The sequence below is a fragment of the Tiliqua scincoides genome, chromosome 1 (assembly GCF_035046505.1).
Source record: "Tiliqua scincoides isolate rTilSci1 chromosome 1, rTilSci1.hap2, whole genome shotgun sequence".
NCBI lineage: Eukaryota > Metazoa > Chordata > Lepidosauria > Squamata > Scincidae > Tiliqua > Tiliqua scincoides.
The window spans coordinates 112,173,208-112,190,756 of NC_089821.1; the positions used below are offsets into that span (position 1 = coordinate 112,173,208).

At 47.6% G+C, this 17,549-nt stretch overlaps 1 protein-coding gene across 1 annotated transcript in view; it reads right to left on the bottom strand.

Annotated features, from left to right (window-relative positions):
• The window catches only part of FRZB (frizzled related protein), a 35,076-nt gene extending 25,996 nt beyond the window's left edge, over nucleotides 1-9,080 (bottom strand). Inside the window, exon 1 of the mRNA XM_066636804.1 lies at nucleotides 8,741-9,080. Within this exon, the coding sequence (XP_066492901.1) occupies nucleotides 8,741-9,071 (331 nt within the window). The 5' untranslated portion in view covers nucleotides 9,072-9,080. The remainder of the gene's footprint in view (nucleotides 1-8,740) is intronic.
• Nucleotides 9,081-17,549: the final 8,469 nt, after the last annotated feature.

Genomic DNA, 17,549 nt, shown 5'->3' on the forward strand with positions numbered 1-17,549 from the left:
AACCTGGGCACCATGGAAGAAGGAAGAAAAGAAAGTACAAAATGCATACAAAAATAGCTATACAAGAATAAATACAACTCTATTCTATTTTACAACTTTTCCTTGAAGGGATCTTCTACTTACTCCCTTCCATCACTTGGCTATGTTTAATGCCTGTGTGTCCTCGTGGCCATTCTACAGATCCCCCAAACTTTGAACTCTTAATTCAGGATGCTGTGTTAGCAAGATACACATAGGAACATAGTGGTTTGGTGCTACTTCCGAGTCAGCTGCCCTCACCTCCTTGCTGAATCATCAATCATTTTTTGAACATCTGAAGACACTGCTTACAGATCTGCCAGAAGGGAAAGGACAGAGGGGGAAAACTGCATGGGTAAATCTCTTGTGTGCAGGGCTCTAGATTTCAGGCACCAGGCAAAGTCCAGAGAAGGTTAGGCACTATTAAATCTCATTTAAATCAATGGTACTTAAGGACATTTACATTAAGACAATAGTGCTTAATGCAGGGGTGCTCAATAGGTGGATCACGATCTACCGGTAGATCGTGAGGCAAAATGAGTAGATCGCGGAGTGCCGACCCCCCCCCTTCAGGTGCCTCTGGGAGGAAATGCCGAGAGTAAGGCCCATTGTACTCAATGGGGCTTACTCCCAGGTAAGTGTGGCTAGGATTGCAGCCTCACAGCCTAATCCTAGGCATGTCTACTCAGGAACCCGTGGACATTATATATCTGGACTTTCAGAAGGCGTTTGACACGGTCCCTCACCAAAGGCTACTGAAAAAACTCCACAGTCAGGGAATTAGAGGACAGGTCCTCTCGTGGATTGAGAACTGGTTGGAGGCCAGGAAGCAGAGAGTGGGTGTCAATGGGCAATTTTCACAATGGAGAGAGGTGAAAAGCGGTGTGCCCCAAGGATCTGTCCTGGGACCGGTGCTTTTCAACCTCTTCATAAATGACCTGGAGACAGGGTTGAGCAGTGAAGTGGCTAAGTTTGCAGATGACACCAAACTTTTCCGAGTGGTAAAGACCAGAAGTGATTGTGAGGAGCTCCAGAAGGATCTCTCCAGACTGGCAGAATGGGCAGCAAAATGGCAGATGCGCTTCAATGTCAGTAAGTGTAAAGTCATGCACATTGGGGCAAAAAATCAAAACTTTAGATATAGGCTGATGGGTTCTGAGCTGTCTGTGACAGATCAGGAGAGAGATCTTGGGGTGGTGGTGGACAGGTCGATGAAAGTGTCGACCCAATGTGCGGCAGCAGTGAAGAAGGCCAATTCTATGCTTGGGATCATTAGGAAGGGTATTGAGAACAAAACGGTTAGTATTATAATGCCGTTGTACAAATCTATGGTAAGGCCACACCTGGAGTATTGTGTCCAGTTCTGGTCGCCGCATCTCAAAAAAGACATAGTGGAAATGGAAAAGGTGCAAAAGAGAGCAACTAAGATGATTACGGGGCTGGGGCACCTTCCTTATGAGGAAAGGCTACGGCGTTTGGGCCTCTTCAGCCTAGAAAAGAGACGCTTGAGGGGGGAGACATACAAAATTATGCAGGGGATGGACAGAGTGGATAGGGAGATGCTCTTTACACTCTCACATAATACCAGAACCAGGGGACATCCACTAAAATTGAGTGTTGGGCGAGTTAGGACAGACAAAAGAAAATATTTCTTTACTCAGCGCGTGGTCGGTCTGTGGAACTCCTTGCCACAGGATGTGGTGCTGGCGTCTAGCCTAGACGCCTTTAAAAGGGGATTGGACGAGTTTCTGGAGGAAAAATCCATTATGGGGTACAAGCCATGATGTGTATGCGCAACCTCCTGATTTTAGGAATGGGTTAAGTCAGAATGCCAGATGTAGGGGAGAGCACCAGGATGAGGTCTCTTGTTATCTGGTGTGCTCCCTGGGGCATTTGGTGGGCCGCTGTGAGATACAGGAAGCTGGACTAGATGGGCCTATGGCCTGATCCAGTGGGGCTGTTCTTATGTTCTTATGAGTAAGTCCTGTTATACTCAGTGGGGCTCAAGGTACACCAACATACATTGTACACATAAATGTTATATGTTATGATGGCGCGAACATTGTAAAAAAAAGTCTGGTAGATCTCCAGGCCTTGCTGGGTTTCAAAGTAGCTCTCGAGCCAAAAAAGTGTGAGCACCCCTGGCTTAATGCCTAGGTTCCATTCATTGAGGCATTATTTAAGCAAACATATATTGCTCTGGTTGCTGTACAGCAGGGGTGCTCAATAGGTGGATCGCGATCTACTGGTAGATCGCGAGGCAAAATGAGTAGATCACAGAGCCCTGTCTCTCCAAACTGTTAATATGTCAGTTTCGTCTAATGACTAGACGAAACTGACATATTTAGCTGACACTAAACTGACACTGAAACTGACACTTTAGCTGCTCTTCAGGCATGCAGCAACAAAACTGACGAAACTGACTAGACTCCAGCAGGGGCTCCATACATTAAAGGGGGTGTCTGTCAGACGCTTCCTTCCCCCCTGGTAGATCTCCGGGCCTTGCTGGGTTTCAAAGTAGCTCTCGAGCCAAAAAAAGTGTGAGCACCCCTGCTGTACAGCATCTTAATGGGCCAACTGCATTGTTTGCTATTATTATCTACACCAGAGGGTTCAAGCTGTGTACCAGGGAACCTTGCAGTGTGTTGCCAACTTTTCAAAATTCTTTGATATGAAGATCAGTACTGTATTGCTAACAAACAGCATTGCCTGAGAAACCGTTTCCCCATCACTGTTATACATTGCAATGCACCACCTGCATAGTATACTGTGTGCGTACACTAGGGTACACTTTGAGTTTACAAGGGGTGATGGCAAGGATTAACCAGTCTAGTCAGCAATTCACATGAAAGGAGTTTGCCTCCTCAGAAGACACCCCAGAATCCTTTGCTCTTTGGGATAAAGCAGAATGTCACATGAATCAAAACGGAAAAACAGCTGCATGGAGTACAATTTGGATTGGGACTGCAGTAATGGGACGGATAGAGTTCTTCCCTCCTGTGCCATTTTCCAAAAGAAAATCAGCCTCCCCATAGATGCTATTTCCCCTGCAGAGGAAGACTTATGCACACGCATGGGATACTCAGTAGGTTCAGGGGGCAGGATTTTCATCCAGAAAACTGTGCTGCGGGGGAGGGGGGAGCCAAATATTCCCAAAGGTGCTGAGCAACTGGACCAGGCTTTGAACATGCATATTTGCCATTCCAAGGGCACGATAATGATCACTTTAAACAGGCAGCACTCACAGTGCTGACAGATTTCTAACTGATAGCTAGAGGTGTTTGAAAACAGTGTTGATTGCATTACTCAGAAGTAAGCCCACTGTATTCAGGAAGACTCAGGCTGTAATCCTATTTTACTCACTGGAAACAAACACCCCTACTGATGGGTCTCTAACTATCCTTGGCAGTGGCATACCCGGGGGAGGACAAAACGGTAAATTTTGCAACATGTATAATAGGCTGTGTAAGCTGCACCTTCCCTTCACTGCCCCCCAGGAATGCTACTGATCTTTGGCGTTATATAGGAGGAAGAGCTAAAGATGGGCCCAAATGGGCCAAAAGCTGCCCTTCTCCATGAGGAATCGAGGAGTGTCCTTGCTCAGTCGGATAGCCTGGACTGCACCAAATATAGCTCAATCCTCTACATAGGCATTCAAAGGAAGCTCCTGCTGAATTTAATGAAAGTTACTTCCAGATAATTATGTACAGGATTGCAGCCTTAATATTGCAAATCTAGAATATTTGGCATAAGGTTAATGTTCTGCTTTTATTGGGATGAAGAAAAAAGTGCTCGTGGCAATAATGATATGTTAATTCATTACTGTTTTGATTATAATAATCCCCTCCCTTCCCCTCCCACACACAATACCTCTGAACAAAGTTTTGTGAGTATGTTATCAACCCCCATGTAAAGATCCAGGTCCTTGGTTTCTAAGGCAAGATTAAATGCCGGGAGAGACGAGTGTTACCACCATACATAAAGCCTCCACAGTGTAAGGGGACATTTGATCCCTTGCCCTGGGGAAAGTTCAAGTCTGTGCAACAAGTCTATTCACACCTATGAAAGCTAAATCGCTTGACCAAGGTCCAGGTTCATCCATGTTGGTGGATCAGGGCCAGGAAGGGGGATAGGATATGATGCACACAGGCATGGCCAACCCCACCCCCTCTTGGGCCCAATCGGTCCATTCCCTGCTCCCATCACCAAATAACTGCACAGTCGATGCTCAACTGTGGCGGATCCAAACATCGTCTTACATTTCTCTTGCAAGGAAATTGCATGATTCTCCCAACATTGAGACAGTGAGATGTTGGAACACTATGTTTTTTCTCATCAGATCTAGCACATCTCCTGCAATACCAAGACCAGAAGGTGCAGGAATGTCATGTGTACCTATTTAACGGTGTCCATGAGACCACTGCTTCCAAGACAACACCGCATCCCTTCCACATCAAGTTTTAAATGTTTAACAGTGCAATCCTATGCATGTCTACTCAGAAGTAAGTCCTATTGTATTCAGTGGGGCTTACTTTCAGTAAAGTGTGTAGGACTGCAGCATGAATTACATTTTAAACTAATATTTGGAAGCTGCGCATGCTAGCACCAGGACCCACTTTTTAGAATGACAATCTCTCAGGACCCACCGGATGTGACGTCATGACAGGAAATAACATCATTAAGCAGGAAAATTTTTAACAGTCCTAGGTTGCAATCCTACCCTGGAATACGTCCCATTTACTATCATATACACCGGGGTCTCCAAACCCTGGCCCGGTGGCCAGATGCAGCCCGCAGCAAGTCTCTTTCTGGCCAGCGACCAACCTCTTGTCCCCTGAAAGCTTCTGGTCCACTCAACTGAACATGACCAGAACTGTGATCTGATTGTGTCTGCAGGATGTTCTGAGAGCCAAAGAGGTTGAATGAGTGTGCCCATTGATTCATTTATTCACTCATCTAAGTTCCATCTCTAATGCATTTATTTAAATTTTATATTTAAATTGTTTTTCCAGCCCTCCACACCACACCAGATATTTGTTGCGGCCCTCTGGCCAAAAAGTTTGGAGACCCCTGATATACACAATAGTCTGTTAAAAGAACAGGTCTGTAACATCTCCCTAAATGCAGTCACATACCATGGTAGCATCAAGTCTAATATATTAAAAATAAAATATTGAAATGAATGGGGACCCACCTGAAATTGGCTCACGACCCACCTAGTGGGTCTGAACCCACAGTTTGAGAAAAACTGGTCTAGAGTGTCGCTATGTTGAGATTGGGTGCCAGGAGCAGCAGCAAGGTGGAACCGTAAGCGCTGGCTGGGGTGGGGAGAACTTTTCAGCTGTACAGCGGTCTCCAGTTTGGACACCACTGGCATAGGCAGATGAAAACCTAGACTCTGAGCTGTTAGAGGAACGCTAGAGGAGGCAACACTGAGAATGCTAACAGGAAGCAGAGTCTAGCATTTTTGCTGTCTGTCTGCTTCCTCTGCTGCCCACTTCCTGTTAGTGTTCTCACTATCACCTCCTCAAGCATTCTTCTAGCAGCAACAAATCTAGGTTCTTGCTGCATGCTTCCTTTTCCAAAGCAAAAGGAAGAAAAAGCTGTCTTTTGCAAATGAAAAGACTGGAGTCACAAGTGCCTTGGGGGGATTTGAGCAGGGTTCACTACTATCTGTAGTTTCAGATATCTGAGGTAACAGCAGGAATGTATCCCCATGGGGATCACCTGTAGTGGGGAGTGCTTAACCCTTTCCATGCCTGTTGAGGAAAGAATGGAGCACTCTCTGCAATCCCTACCAGTTTTTTCCTTCATGCTGTACTTCCCAAAGCTATTCTTTCTTTCTTTCTTTCTTTCTTTCTTTCTTTCTTTCTTTCTTTCTTTCTTTCTTTCTTTCTTTCTTTCTAGCACAGACAAGTAGCACAGACAAGTTACATGTGTTTGTGGATAACATCTAGTTAAGCCTTCAAAACGCTAAGTTAATCATTGGTTATGAGAAGCCACCTTTGGATTCAGTGTACATTCTGCTGTGAGTCACAAACCTATAGCGCAGTCTCTGAGTTGAGACCATCAACCATTTCCTGACTTTCACGGAGTGTGCAAAGGGATCTGAGGCCAGGAAAATGAAAAGAACGTGCTAAAAGGGAGTGAAAAAAAAGGCAAATATGAATGTGATGAAATTTAGGATTGATCTGCAAGTCTTGGACACTACCACTTGAGATGTCAGATGAAGAATCCCATACCTTACATCCCAATCCTACACAGGGTTACTCAGACATAATTACTGCTAAGAAAGTGTACATAGGATTATAGCCTTAATGTTTCTCAACAAAGAGGAAAAACACAGAAAAATTAGCATGCAAAGGTTACAATCTCAAACCGTGGGTCAGGACCCAATTTCTGGAGGGTCCTGCAGAACTTCCAATGAAAACACAGGTGCTGGAAAGATTAGATAATTTATTGCCTCAAGCCCTAATGCTATTTCAAAATTGGATAGCTGCTAACTGTCCTGCAAAGAGCTGAGTTCCTGCAGTTTGCAAGCTTCTTCCTTGATCTCCCAGATGCTGCCATCCTGGTTCAAACAAGTTCTTGTGTGCTTTTGCAAAATCTCACAATTGCAGAATTGCACAAGATCTTGCATGATCCAAGATGGTGGCACCCAGGAGAACCAGAAGAAGAGGCCACCAGGGACAACCCACAGTGCTCATGGCGCAGTTTGGGATAATTGCCAGGTGTTCTTTAAGGGAGATCTCTAGTTGTAGCTACATAAGCTTATTTCAAATAGTGGAACATTTGGAGCTAGAAAAACTGGAAAGAATTACCAAAACTATCAAGAGTTTGGAGCACTTCCCTACGTGAAAGGATTAAAGCATCTTTGTGGCAGAGACTTATAAAATGGTTAATGATAGGGAAAAAAACAGTGATAAATGATATTCTCTCTCCCATAACACTAGAACTCAGGATTATCCAATGGAACAAGATTCAGAACAGACAAAAGGAAGTTCCCCTTCATACAGTACTAATTAATGAATGGAAGCTGCTGCAACAGAATGTAGCAATGGCTACAAGTTTAGGGAATAAGAACTAATTATGAAAGGCTAGTCTATCAGTGGGTATTTGACAGAATAGCTAAACAGGACTGCCAGGTTCAGAGGTGACATTCCTCTGAATATCAGTTCTTGAGGATCTAACAGCAGGCTATGCCTTCATAGCCTGTTTGAGATTTTCCAGAAGCATCTTGCTGCTCGCTACTGGGTACACACAGGATGCTGGGCTAGAGGGAATCATGCTCTCCTCTCACCCTTGGGGTCCTCTTCTGACATTTCAAACAAACACAGTGGTGTCCAACTCCAAGAACGTCACAAACCTTCAAGAGTGTGGACTGTTTTTGAACTAGTGATCTGACAACTTTACGAATGATGGAAAAGGGGCTGGCAGAGGCATCTCAGCAGTCTGAAGCCAGATACAACAGGGTTATAGAGCAGGTAGGAATTCTCATCTCAGGTGAGAAAGGACTGTTGGCTTCAGGTGAAGTCAGGATTATGATTTGCCAAACATGGACAAGGATTCATCTGCCAAGCCATTTTGGAAAGGGGACATTCAACACACAAGGCTTGCTGCCTGATTATTGGATGAGAGGGGAAAAGTCATCTTCACTGGGAAAGGTGGCTGGTTTCCTAGCCCTTATGGTTTGAATTTACTGGGATCACAGAGGATTACTGGGAGGAGGGGAAGAATCACACGGATGACAGGCCTCAGACAGCTATTTGGTGGAGGTTGCAAACCAAGCGATGATCTGGTATTTAGAGCAAGAGAATCTGGCAGGACTGACTTGGGATCAAGTGACAGCTAAATGGAGAGAAATCTGGTGGGGGTGGTAGGGGTGAGAGAGACTGGTAGCCTGCAAAGTCCATTTAGTTGGGGCTGGGTGTACTACAGATGGTTAGAGTGACTGAGTAGTGGCAAGGCACATAGAGAGGAGTGGGAGAGGCTGGCAGGCGAAGGAATGGTCATTTCTTTCGTGTCTGTGCCAGATGCAGGGGAGGGCACCAGGACGCAGGTTGTGTCTTGTTGTCTTGTGTGCTCCATGAGGCATTTGGTGGGTGGCTATGAGATACAGGAAGCTGGACTGATTAAGCCTTTGGCTTGATCCAGTGGGGCCCTTTTATGTTCTTTCTGCTAGGATGGTGCAAGGATTCCATGCAGCCCTAGTCATACCTGGTAGCAAGGCGGCTGCAGGGGTGGAAATTGGCAGGAAGTTGGAGGGCAAGGGGGAGCCCAACGCGCTGGGAATGGGGCAGATGCTGCAATCCTATTCACACTTACCTGGGAATAAGCCCCATTGACTCTAATGGGACATACTTCTGAGTAGGCATGCACAGGACTGGGCTGCAATCCTATGCACACTTGCCTGGGAGCAAACCTCAGTGAACTGATTGAACTCATGGGACTTACTTCTGAGTAGACATGCCTAGGCTTGGGCTCTTAGTTTGCAATCCTACGCACACTTACCCGGGAGTAAGCCTCCTTGAACGTACTGAACTCATGGGACTTACTCACTGAACTGATGGGACTTCCTTTTGAGTAGACCTGCCTAGGTGTGGGCTCTCAGGCTGCAGTCCTCGGCACACTTACCTGGGAGTCAGCCTCACTGACACAGTGGGACTTACTTCTGAGTAGACCGGCAGGGGCTTGGGCTGAGGGGGCGGGGCGGGCCACTCACCGGATCCCTCTGCCGTGACGATGGCCTCCGGGGAGATGCAGACGCCCCGGTCGTAGACGGGCAGCTCGTCGCAGGCCAGGCTCTCGGGCCAGGCGTGGCCGTACTTGACGAGCACCGGCTCGCAGCCGGCGCGGGCGCGCTCGCAGACGGACTTGCAGGGCTTGATGGGCTCGTGCTGGAAGTCGATGGTGCAGATGGGCGCGTACATGGCGCAGAGGAAGAAGAGCAGGTCGGCGCTGCAGTGGATGCCCAGCAGCCCCTCGAACTGCTCGATGGCCAGCACGGCGTTGGCCTGCGTGCTGTGGTGCAGGTGGTTGGGCATCTTGGTCATGTTCCAGGGCAGCGACTTGCACAGCGGGATGCGCACCGGCTCGCACGCCGCCCCCTCCGCCGCCGCCGGCGCCCAGCTCGCCAGCAGCCCGGCCAGGGCCACCAGGGAGGGGGCGGGCGGCAGCAGCAGCAGCAGCAGCATCGCCCCGCAGCCCAGCGCTCCCGGGGACCGGCGCTCGTCCTCCTCCTCCCCAGCTCCCTGCAAACCCAACCGGGCCCCCCGCCCTCGGGTCCCGCGCCGGGTCGGATCACACCATCGGGGGCACAGCTCCGCAGCTGCAGCAGCGGGGTTTGGGGAGGGGCTCGGAAAAGTTGGGGAGGCTCGTCGGAAAAACGGCTCCCGGCTGGGGATCCGCGCTCTGCCGAGGCTGCAGGCTGGACACACCAGACCGGCTTTGCTTCTGTGCGCCTGGATGCAGCTTCTTTTCACTTTCCCACCTCCCGGCAGCAGAGTCCCAGCTCCTCCTCCTCCCCGATCCTCCTTCTGCCCCCTCCTCCGTCTTCATTTGCAAAGGAGACGGGCGGAGGAGTGTATGTGTGGGGAGAGGGACGAGATGACCCGAGGCTGCATCACCAGAAGACGCCTCTTGTCTCCCTCTTCTTCTGTGTAGCCCTCTGGAAAGCTGCAGACATTGGCTGCAATCCTATCCACACTTTCCTGGGAGTAAGTCCCATTGACTATAATGGGATGTACTTCTGAGTAGAAAAGCACAGCACTGGTCTCCAAGGCTGCGATCCCATCCACACTTCCCTGGGAGTAAGTCCCATTGACTATAACTGTACTTCTGAGCAGACATGCCTCGGATTGGGCTCTAAGGCAGCGGCCCTATCCACACTTCCCTGGGAGTAAACCGCATTGACTATAATGGGATGTACTTCTGAGCAGACATGCATAGGATTGCCCCCCTTTTTGCCCTTCTAGATCTGCAGAAAATCAAAACCACAGTCAAGCCAGGTGGAGGAGCTCCGAGGGGGCGGGCAGCAGGACCCCCCAACACCATGAAGGAAGCATGAATCGGAGAGGCAGGAGGTTGAGTTTGTGTTTCAGTGCTCAGCCCACAAGAGGCACACGTTTGGCCCCTGTTGCGTTTGTGCAACGACGGGCAGAAATGGCTTCAGAAAAGAAAAATGCTCTTATAAAAGCTCCAGTGAAGGAGGGGGGGGGGAGATCCTGGACGTTCCCCTCTGCTTTTTCTCGCCTTCCTTTCTGCCTAAACCGTGCGCTGGACCCCCCCCCCCCCGGCCATCAACCACCAAAGTTGCTGCTGGTCTCAAGAAAGGGGGGGGGATGCAGCCCTCTACAAGACAGAAAGAAAGAGGCTTTCATTGTGCTGGCGATGCCCCTTCCCCCTCTCCAATCTCTGAGAAACTTCGCACCGCAGCGGCCCAAGGAAGCTCTTTCCACATGGATCCAGATGCGTTTAATCTGCAGGGGAAAATGGAAAGCAGATCCGCTCCCCCGCCGCCCCCCTCCTGGCTTCCCCCTTTTCGCAGGGCCGGCCGCGGCAGCACATGCAGTGACCTGCGGAGGGAGGGAGGCAGCCCCCGCCGGGCCGCGCAGCGCGAGATCCACCCACCAGGCGAGGAGCTGGACGCAGCGCGGGAGGAGGAGGAGGAGGGCGGCTGCAACTTCGCCCCGAGAGGCCGCCAACAGGAAGTCACCTTTGCTCTGCGCCCTTGAAACAGGCCTTTGTCTCCAGCCGGCTCCTGCTCTCCCAGGATCAGGCGGGGAGAGACGGAGACCCCTCTCGGCTGCGCTCCCCCGCCCGGCCAGGCGCAGGCAGCGCGCACTCCCGGGCCTGGGGGCGACGCCAGGAAAAGCGAGTTCAGCTGGGCTGCTGGGGGATGTTCCAGGCACTGAGTGTGTGTCTTCCAGGCACTGGAAAGGAGAACGCGTGTGTTTCCAGGCAGCTGCTATAGGCCCATTTGAACCTGTGCCAGCTCACTCCCTGGTGCAAATCCGCAATGACCTGGGAAAGCAAATCAGGCCCAGGAAGGGATTTGGTGTTGACCGCCAATCCCACCCCCTCCCAGGCCTGATCCATTCTCCCCTGCCCCCATCACCAACCTATTCTGCCCACTCCCTCCCCCATGCCACCCTCCCCCTGGCCTGTTCAACCTCTTCTTCCCATCAACCCCCTGTGTGGACTTATCTGCTCCAGTGGGTCTCTTGTGGATCTGCTGGCACGTGGGAGATCTGTGGTCTCTTGTGGATCTGATGGCACTCCAGCTTCCCCACCAGCGGGCCTGCAGTGTGCATCATCGGCAGATGCTACTGTCATAAAGCAGCCCCCAATGCTAGTTACTGTGGCAGGGGAGGGGAACAGAATTGGGCTTCAGTCTCCTAGATCCACTGTGTTCAAGCATGGCTAACCATATTGGACAGTGGTCCATAGCTGTAGGTATGTTTTCAGATGCAACAGTATTAAGAGCTTGTGCATTTAAAAAATAGTCCAAACAGATGTGATATTTTAAGAGGTGAGCTTGTTTGAGCTTTCATGCACAAGCCCTTTGTGTCACTACATGGATCCTGTGAGATCCCAGGTGTTGAATACAGGTGTTCTATACGGACATGCCAATATTTAAGGCGAAAACCACATTTTCAATTAGGGTCTTAATGAGTGTTTGCAGAGAATGTATGGCAAAAGGAAGGACCTGCACGAAGTCTGTCTGCAAATTCATTATAAATCTTTCTCCCCTACACCTACACACACACACAAACACACACACACACATGGTTATAAAAGTTCATCTCAAGGTAATTCTTGGCAGAAACAATCAAATTGGAGCCCTGGAGTACATTTTACTTGTATGTAATTTCCACAAACATCTGTTGATTTTTAAAAAAAATGACAATAGAATAACAACTTATTCCCAAATTCTCATAGGCATGGAAAACAGAAAGCCAGCAATAATTAGGCTTTGGTTTCATGAAATGTCTTTGATAGCCACTGGCACTTCTGTCGGCTTGTGATAACACACATGAACATTCCAGGTCCTGTGTTCTCTCCCTGTGCATCGTTCTGGGCTTCATGCATTTCTATACCTCCCTTCACTGGAAAGCCCTAAGGTGGCTAACAAAAGTAGAAAGACAATGTACAATAAAAAACAAATCCAGTAATTAAAAAGGTTATCGGAGACTGACCAAAATACAACATTCCAGCTGCAGCAAACACAGGAACAGCCTAGCTTTCCATCCAAAAAGCTGGGCGATGCTGGGGCATCTTGAGAGTTTTTTTTTACAAAGAGAGGGGTTCTCTTGGAGACAGCTTCACATCTGGGGTGGGGGGCTCATCACAGACAAGACCCTGTTCCTCATGCACACCAATTGAGCTTCATGCAAGGGCAGCACACAGAGCACCCTGAAGAGCTGCACAGATGTGTGGCAGAAGGCTGTCCTTAAGGCAGTTTCTCAAACTGTGGGTCGGGACCCACTAGGTGGGCTGTTAGCCAATTTCGGGTGGGTCCCCATTCATTCCAATATTTTATATTTCTTGTATTAGACTTGATGCTACCATGGGATGTGACTGCATTTGGGGAAATGTTACAGATCTGTACTTTTAAAAAGCTACTATGTGTATGTTTTTAAGGATAGTCAGTTGGGCTTACTCCTGCGTAAGAGCAGATAGGCTTGTTAAAAATTTTCCTGATGAATGATGTCACTTCTGACCATGGCATCATTTCTGGTGGGTCCCGACAGACTGTCGTTCTAAAAAATGGGTCCCACTGCTAAAAAGTTTGAGAACCACTGCCTTAAGGTATCACGGGTATCATCAACAGGAGGTCAGCTCATCTAAACCACTCCCACACGATTAAAATACTATTTTAATCCATTCTGGATTGCTAATTCTATTCCAATATTTTATCATATGACTTGATATTGTCTCAGGGTTTTGCATTGTATCTCCATCATAACTCAGCTTTTCTGAGTTCCTTGGAGTCGAAGGAAAGTGGAATAAAAACTAAATTGTGTGTAGCACTAAATGGGACAAAAATAGTGAAGAATCACTGCTCTTTCCAATGAGAGAAAAAGGAGTGCAGTTGGGGGCACCACTGTGGTGGGGGGTAAACCTGAACCCAACCATTAAGAATAAAGGCTACACAAATCAAAGCTCCCATTCTGTATTCTGGTTTTTGGCCACGAGAACGCTTCACAGAATGCTGGGAACTGGTTTATATCTATATTCTTCCTCTATATATATCTGATCATCCAACATAGATGGGACTCTGTATGTGGTTAAATTCTTCAAACATACTTTGGAGAACATCTGTTGCATTGACACCAGCTGAATCTCCTTGGCTTTTTTTTTTTGGTTAGTCCAGTGGCCGCAAAATTGCGATTAAATGACTCTTTTCACAGTGGAGATCAGCTCCTAGTGTATACTTAACTCATCTGTTTACATGAGGCCCACAGTAAGTGCTTTCTACCAGTACTGCAGAGTCAACACAGCTAAGGGACAGTGTCAATTTGTACTCTGGCTCACACCTCAACATTTTCTAAACAAACTTTAGCTTACCTTAATTATCTGAAGGTAGTGCAGTAGAATAATGAATTCAACTCTAACCACATGGCTATCCTGTCCTGATACTCCAGCAAAATCCCTTTTCCCAATAATTTGTCAACAAATTATGCATGTCATTCAATGGAGAGTTAATTGCATCTCTCTCTCTCCCTCTCCCTCTCTCTCTCTCTCTCTCTCTCTCTCTCTCATATATTTAGGAGACTGCTCCCATGCTCTCCATTCCCAATAATATAATGGTTCTCTGCAGGCATCTTTGACCCAGAATGTTGTTTGTAGACAAGTGTGTAATTTATTAGTATTTTAAAACTTCGTGTTTAAATTTTTGCACATATCTCTCAGCCTGTCGTTTTGTACATACTGGAAACAAAAATGGAGAACAATAAGAACTTGTCTCCATTTGATCAGACATACTTTGTTGAGGCCACCCCGAGAGGCGAGGAAGACTGTATGTATGTCAGTGTTTCTCAATGTGTGTCTTCCCCCGTACCACTTCACATGGTCCACCTATTTGAAGTACCACCAGAAGTAACTGGGATGACATCACTGCCAGTTACTTCTGGGTTGGGGTGCCAGATGTGACACAAGCACCTGTAAGGGCACAATCCTAACCGGCTTTCCAGCACTGGCCTAGCTGTGCCAGTGGGGCATGTGCTGAATCCTGCAGTTGGGGGGCAGTCATGGAGGCCTCCTCAACAAAAGAACATAAGAACAGCCCCACTGGATCAGGCCATAGGCCCATCTAGTCCAGCTTCCTGTATCTCACAGCGGCCCACCAAATGCCCCAGGGAGCACACCAGATAACAAGAGACCTCATCCTGGTGCCCTCCCCTACATCTGGCATTCTGACTTAACCCATTTCTAAAATCAGGAGGTTGCGCATACACATCATGGCTTGTACCCCATAATGGATTTTTCCTCCAGAAACTCGTCCAATCCCCTTTTAAAGGCGTCTAGGCTAGACGCCAGCACCACATCCTGTGGCAAGGAGTTCCACAGACTGACCACGCGCTGAGTAAAGAAATATTTTCTTTTGTCTGTCCTAACCCGCCCAACACTCAATTTTAGTGGATGTCCCCTGGTTCTGGTATTATGTGAGAGTGTAAAGAGCATCTCCCTATCCACTCTGTCCATCCCCTGCATAATTTTGTATGTCTCAATCATGTCCCCCCTCAAGCGTCTCTTTTCTAGGCTGAAGAGGCCCAAACGCCATAGCCTTTCCTCATAAGGAAGGTGCCCCAGCCCAATAATAATCTTAGTCGCTCTCTTTTGCACCTTTTCCATTTCTACTATGTCCTTTTTGAGATGTGGCGACCAGAACTGGACACAGTACTCCAGGTGTGGCCTTACCATCGATTTGTACAATGGCATTATAATATTAGCTGTTTTGTTCTCAATACCTTTTCTAATGATCCCAAGCATAGAATTGACCTTCTTAACTGCCGCCACACATTGGGTCGACACTTTCATCGACGTGTCCACCACCACCCCAAGATCTCTCTCCTGATCTGTCACAGACAGCTCAGAAACCATTAGCCTATATGTGAAGTTTTGATTTTTTGCCCCAATGTGCATGACTTTACGCTTACTTACATTGAAACGCATCTACCATTTTGCTGCCCATTCTGCCAGTTTGGAGATATCCTTCTAGAGGTCCTCACAATCACGTCTGGTCTTCACCACTCGGAAAAGTTTGGTGTCATCTGCAAACTTTGTCACCTCACTGCTCACCTGTCTCCAGGTCATTTATGAAGAGGTTGAAAAGCACCAGTCCCAGGACAGATCCTTGGGGCACACCGCTTTTCACCTCTCTCCATTGTGAAAATTGCCCATTGACACCCACTCTCTGTTTCCTGGTCTTCAACCAGGTCTCATTCCAGGAGAGGACCTGCCCTCTAATTCTCTGACTAATAATTGACAAGGCACACCCACATCCATTGACTGCAGGGGCTTGCATCCCCCAGTGGCCCTACTAACGAATTACCCTTCTGCAAACTCTCATGCCACACCTGCAGACCATCCGTGGCACACCAGTGTGCTATGGCACAGTGGTTGAAAATGGCTGGGCTAGAAGACGGGTTGTGGGTGGCACTGCAGATACAGTGATAATTATGGAAGAGGATTTGGGGTTTTGGCATCCTGTTTAACACAGGTTGTTCTTATGAAATTCCTCCACACTGAATGGACATCACTTGCTCCTTCCTCTCCCAAACCACACAGACTTTCTAACCAAACTGTGAAAACCCCACAACTTATCCCATTCAGATTTGAGAGGATCGATGATGTCTGGCTATAGCTTTGCAAGTCTCCAATCTATTGGGCTGATGCTCCTGGCCTCCGGAATGATATCTGAGCTACTTGTGCCAAAGAACAATGCTCCTGGTGCTGGCAACAGCATTCTGAATACCTTGGAAAACTTGCACAAGCCTTAAGGCACCACACCACTGTAAATCATTAAAACAACTTCTCAAACCCTGCACATGCCTGATCTTGGAAGCTAAGCAGAGTCAGGCCTGGTTAGTGCTTGGATGGGAGACCGCCTGGGAATACCAGGTGCTATAGGCTTATACCATAGTCTTTGGAGACTGAAGGTTGCCAACCAAACATGGTGAGAAGTATCTGGAAAATAAGTTGCAATGAAAGAAACACAACCTTAAGCAGTGTGTGCATACAAAATGAAAATGGAGGTACTCACAAAATATTTTTTTAAAGCCACACATCACAATTGGCAAGAAGCTCCTTCAAAACTCACAACATACCCCAATACAGACCCCCCCCCCCCAAAAAAAAATGTTGTAATTGGATTGTGGCTGTGCTCCTAGCTCTGATAATGTCCAAGGGCCTGATCCTATCCAATGTTCTGTCACCAATGGAGCCACAAGGGAACAAACATTTCCTTACCTTGATGAGGCTTCCATGACTGTCTCCCCCATTGCAGGATGCAGCGCACGCCCCATTGGTACAGCTGTATCAGTGCTAGAAAGTTTGATAGGATTGGACCCCAAATGTAGTATGTTGTGACCTATGGTGTATGCCTGATGGGCTTTTTGACACTTGTTTTGTCCTCAGAGGGCAATTCCTTTCAAATGACAATCCATTTCTGAAGGGGGGCAGGTATATCAATGGTATGAAGTGGCACTGCAGGGGGTGGGACAGAATGCTGTATAAAGAAGGTGGGGGGGAACATCTCTGACATTCCAGATGAGAAGCAGGCAAAAAACCACAGATTGCTGTTGGAGAAATTCTCTAATGTGTGGAGTCAAGACTTATGGCTCAGAAAAAAAAAATGTGTTTCTCTATGGTTTGTATGTATAATCTAGCTGATGTTTCACTCACAACATTGTGAACTGAATCACTTTATGTGGGGCCTGTTTTTGTTGCATGTGGAGATTAATTGTGAAGACCAGCATTAATTAATTGTGGAGACAAGCATCAAACAAGCTTATTTTCATCCATTAGTCTTGCAGATATTCTACAGGGTCGTCGTCCCCTTTTCATTTAGCTGCTTTTTTAAAAAAAGTATTTTTTAATTTAATTAAAAAAATTAAATTTTCAAATTTAATAAATGGTGGTGGTTTTATTTGCTTTTCTTTCATAATTATACTCAAAGATTACTCCCCACCCCCCCAAAAAAATTACAGACTGAAAAACACTTATCTGAAGAATAAATCAAGAGATCCTGAACAGTAATGCAAACACCAGGGAAATATCTGAAAATTATTTGTCCCCTTGCCACGGAATAAGGTCCAGGAGCCGCAATGGGGGAACTTGAACCTGCCCAAGCGTAATCACTCGCACAAGTCTGTGTTGTCCCGCCAGTAGAGCAGCTCTGGAAAGGACAGGATGCTAGTATGGTTGATCTTGCCCCACTCCTGGGGCCTGATCTGTCCATTCCCTTCCCTGCCTTCCCCCAGCCCATTCCACCTCCGTTCTGCTCAGTGTGGAACTCATCTTCATTG